General features: G+C 41.5%; 1 protein-coding gene across 5 annotated transcripts in view; it reads right to left on the bottom strand.

The window, feature by feature from the left end:
- Positions 1 to 1,406, bottom strand: part of OPA1 (OPA1 mitochondrial dynamin like GTPase) — a 44,495-nt gene extending 43,089 nt beyond the window's left edge. For all 5 annotated transcript variants that reach the window (XM_072408220.1, XM_072408218.1, XM_072408219.1 and 2 more), the window contains exon 1: positions 1,288 to 1,406. In XM_072408220.1, coding sequence (XP_072264321.1) covers positions 1,288 to 1,304 — 17 coding nt within the window. In that variant the 5' untranslated portion in view covers positions 1,305 to 1,406. The remainder of the gene's footprint in view (positions 1 to 1,287) is intronic.
- Positions 1,407 to 3,944: the final 2,538 nt, after the last annotated feature.

Below are 3,944 nucleotides of genomic sequence, written 5' to 3' on the forward strand. Positions count from 1 at the left end.
TTTTTTTTTTTGAACACTTAAAGCTTGCATAGCCGCGACAAATGTAAAGAGGAAAAACACACAGCAATGCTGCCGCCTTCTTAAATACTGCATTTGCAATAATTTATTTTTGCAAGAAGTTTTTAACAGTAAAACTGCAATAAAAAAAACCCTTGCAAAACCTGCTAATGTGAATTAAACCTTTAGCTGTGTCCTGACCGGTGGTGAGGTTGCAGTGCAGTTACTTTCTGTCAGTGAATGGCTGTCATGTGGGAGATGTTACCACAGAACTCAGATTGAGAATGAATGGTTGAAAATTTCAATGGTTGAGAACTGCCCACTGCCACCCATTGTTAAATCTGCAAACGCTGGTTCTTTAGAAGCAGGGCTGTAGTTAGTACAAGTGCCGAGTAGCAAGCGAGGGCCTGCCCATGGGATCTGTGCTGGATTGCTGGCTGGCACTGCCTACACCATTCTACACTGGGCAGTACACAGGGCTAAGCTGTTGGCAACAAATCCTTAATGATCAGATCTGTAACAAAGTTTCAGGGAGAGCCACAGCTTGTCAGTTTGGCTGGCAGACTTCTATAGGGAGAAAGATACAAATTTATCAAAAGAAACATTGTATATACATTGTCCCATTGAGAGTGCCCAGACTCACTGACTGCTCCCTCTGCTGGAAGCCTGGACTGAGCTGCTGTGTGATGACTGCTAATGGGCAGGAAGGGAAAACCGTCCAGCAAACCTGGTCTAGGGAAAACACTGCCAGGGAATCCTTTAAAGCACATCTGTCAATATGTTGGAGAGAAGAAACAAACAAACCCCATTGCACTGCTGGACAGTGGATCCATTCAAGAATCTTTCTTCAAAACCATTCCTCCCATTCACCTCCCTAAACCCTGCCCCAGCCCCTTACATATATACAAGAGCGCACCCTGTCCTACAATGCGGGGGGTGATCAAGTGTCACCAGGATTGACTTGTAGGGAGCCTGGATTTCAGCATGGGGCCTCAGAGAACAGAGGGGAACTCATTTCATCCACTGACAGGCTGTATAACACATTGCTGTATATTGTGCCATGGCAAGAAATGATTGATGAGTTCCATGGCAGGAGAAATCAATACTTCGTTCCTCCTCCTGACCAATCCATGGAGTGTCACAGGGGAGATACAAATCAGCCCATTCATGGAAGGACACCTAATATTACCAGGGGGCAGCCCAGCACTTCCCATGTGCTTCCCACCATAGCAATGACCTGCCAGGACTCCGAGCAATATACAACTGTGAGCCCGCTCCTCCCCCACTCACCAGGCGGCCCGCAACATTGTGGGTGACCGGCGAGAGCTGCCCTCTCCCGCACATCCAGGACAGCTGCCAAACAAGGGCACCCAAACCTGTCACCAGCTCCTCTTCCGGGAAACACCAGGGAGCACACGGAATTGAGCTCGTCAGAAAACATCGCGCAGCGTCAAAGGTTCCGGTGGTTAAAGGTTCCTGTGTAAAAGAAACTGCTTAGTGTGTTCAGTTTTACTTCACAACTTTGTAACAGAATAAAGCTTTAAAAAAAACTCTAACACAGATTGTAACTATAGATTTATACAATGCATATTGCAATGATAGAGATGGCAGTGCTGACCTTCTATGTGCCTGGCTGTCATACTGACACTCAGAAGGGTGAGAGCTCTATTTCTAGAGGGGCTCAGCAACACAAGCTCCAAACTTCCTCTCTACAAATGTCATTTCATTCAATTGTATGCCAAACCAAAACTTCTATTCAGATTGTGTGGGGAAGTATTAAGACAACCCCCACTGGTTTTCACTCTGTTAGAGAGATTTCCCCTCACTTCCTGTGTCATTACCAATAGATGTTATATGTTCATTGTTAGAACCATATAAAAAAAAATGGTTAAAAAAAAAGTATGTATGGCGTTACATACTCTAATAAGACAGCTAGCAGTCCCTGTAAGCCGTAACTATGATGCTGGTGTAAATCAGACTTTCTTTATTTCCATATTTATATTAAATACAATGTTCTAGGTGATCACAGATGAAGTTATCTTTTCCAAGGGTCTAGGTCTAATGAATTCATATAACATGTGAATAATGATGACAGGTCAGCTTCATTGTATGGTAAGGCCATTGATAGCCAGAGACAATAAAATATTTTGCAAGAATCTAGGTTTATATTAATTCATATGAGGGTGACTTGTGATGACAGGTCAGCTTTATTCTTAGATTGTAAGCTCTTCTAGGCAGGGTCCTCTCTTCCTCCTGTGTCACTGTCTCTGTATCTGATTGTCATTTAATACCCCTTTTTAATGTACAGCGCTGTGTAATATGTTGGCGCTTTATAAATAGTGTTATTATTAATATAAGAAAGTAATAATATTATGCATTAAGTTTGTCCATTTCGGTACAACAGCAAATATTTTGTTTTGTGGAGTGTTGTGAGTCAGACAGGATTGCATAACAATATAAATATTATTATAATATAAAGCTCATATTGTTCATGTTTTCTGAATTGTGTTAATTATCTAAATTTGTAAAAGTATTTACACTCTGCAGCAAATAAACATAGCTGTAATCGTAGGGCAGAATAAGAATGTATCAGGTGGCATAGTGACCCAAGTGACTTGGCACTAGGGATGAGCGAGCGAGTTTTTAAAACTCGATCTCGCGGCGAATTAGGCCGGCAAGATGGAGATTCAGCCGGCTGCATTCATTGATCAGCTCAGTGTGCGATCCCCAGCACTAGAGGTTAAATGGGTTACAAGAACAGGATTCCCAGCCGCGGCTGCATTAATTGAAAACAGTGTGCAATCCCCGGGGCACTAGAGGTTAATTAACCTCTAGTGCCCCGGGGATCACAAACAGGAGGAATGCCAGGGAATCCTGTAAATCCCCTGTGAATCCTCCCGTTATATTTTCCTCGATCTTCGGTTGGTTTCACAAAATAGGTTCGCCCAAATTTCATGGAACCATCGGAAGTTTGAGGAAATTTTCGTGAGAATGTCAGAGGCATTCTCGCTCATCCCTACTTGGGACTTCTTGCAGCTCTTGGATCTCGGCCAGGACATTATCTGCACAAAGTTTGCATCTTCTCCCTCCAGTTTATGTGACTTTCCTCGGGGTACCCTGGTTTTCCACAAAAACATGCAGTAAGGTAATCGGCTCCCCCCCAAATTTTTCCTTGGTACATAAGAGAAAAATATGCAGCACACAGTGCAGGCTGCCAGACTGATGGGTGCAATATGGATGTACAATATTAATAATGAAGATAAAACTAATGTGCCAGTGCCCTGTGTTACAACTGCTGTAGCTGAGCTCAGAAGTGCCCAGGGAATAAGAAATACTGCACTTGAAGTGTAAGAAAGCATTGTCACCCCAGGAATGGAAGCGTATGTGGAAACATTTTGCTGGAATGATTTTACTGAAAGCGAGACATACCAGAAATAAATAAAAGTATAATAGAAGAAAAAAAAAAAACAACTGTCAGTTTTATATTCTTGTCTGTGCCCTCATTCCAGAGATTCTCTTGTTCTGTTCTTATCACCAAAGTAAGGGGAATGAAAGAAGAAAAAAAAAGGTAAATCCAAGCTTTTTAATTGCACCCAGAACAGCAATAGAGGGGAAAAGTCTTCTAATGCTTTCAATATGAGGTAAACATTTTGATATTACAGGTTCATGTAGTAATATTTACTCTGCACACACATATAAGTGTATATGGAGATGTACCGGTGTATTACTATATCTCCATGTATTATTGATATTATCTATCTACCACAATATGCACTACAATGTGACTCATTTTGTGGGGCTTTATTGCATTAAAAACTTGTAATCACTTAGTATATTGTAAAAACCCTTCATGGAAACTGGCTTCATTTGTAATATAATAAAACCAGTTCATTGCATATATACTATATATATACTATATACTACTATAATGACATTGCTACATGTAG

Source organism: Pyxicephalus adspersus, chromosome 4 (genome assembly GCF_032062135.1).
Source record: "Pyxicephalus adspersus chromosome 4, UCB_Pads_2.0, whole genome shotgun sequence".
In the NCBI taxonomy this organism is placed as follows: domain Eukaryota; kingdom Metazoa; phylum Chordata; class Amphibia; order Anura; family Pyxicephalidae; genus Pyxicephalus; species Pyxicephalus adspersus.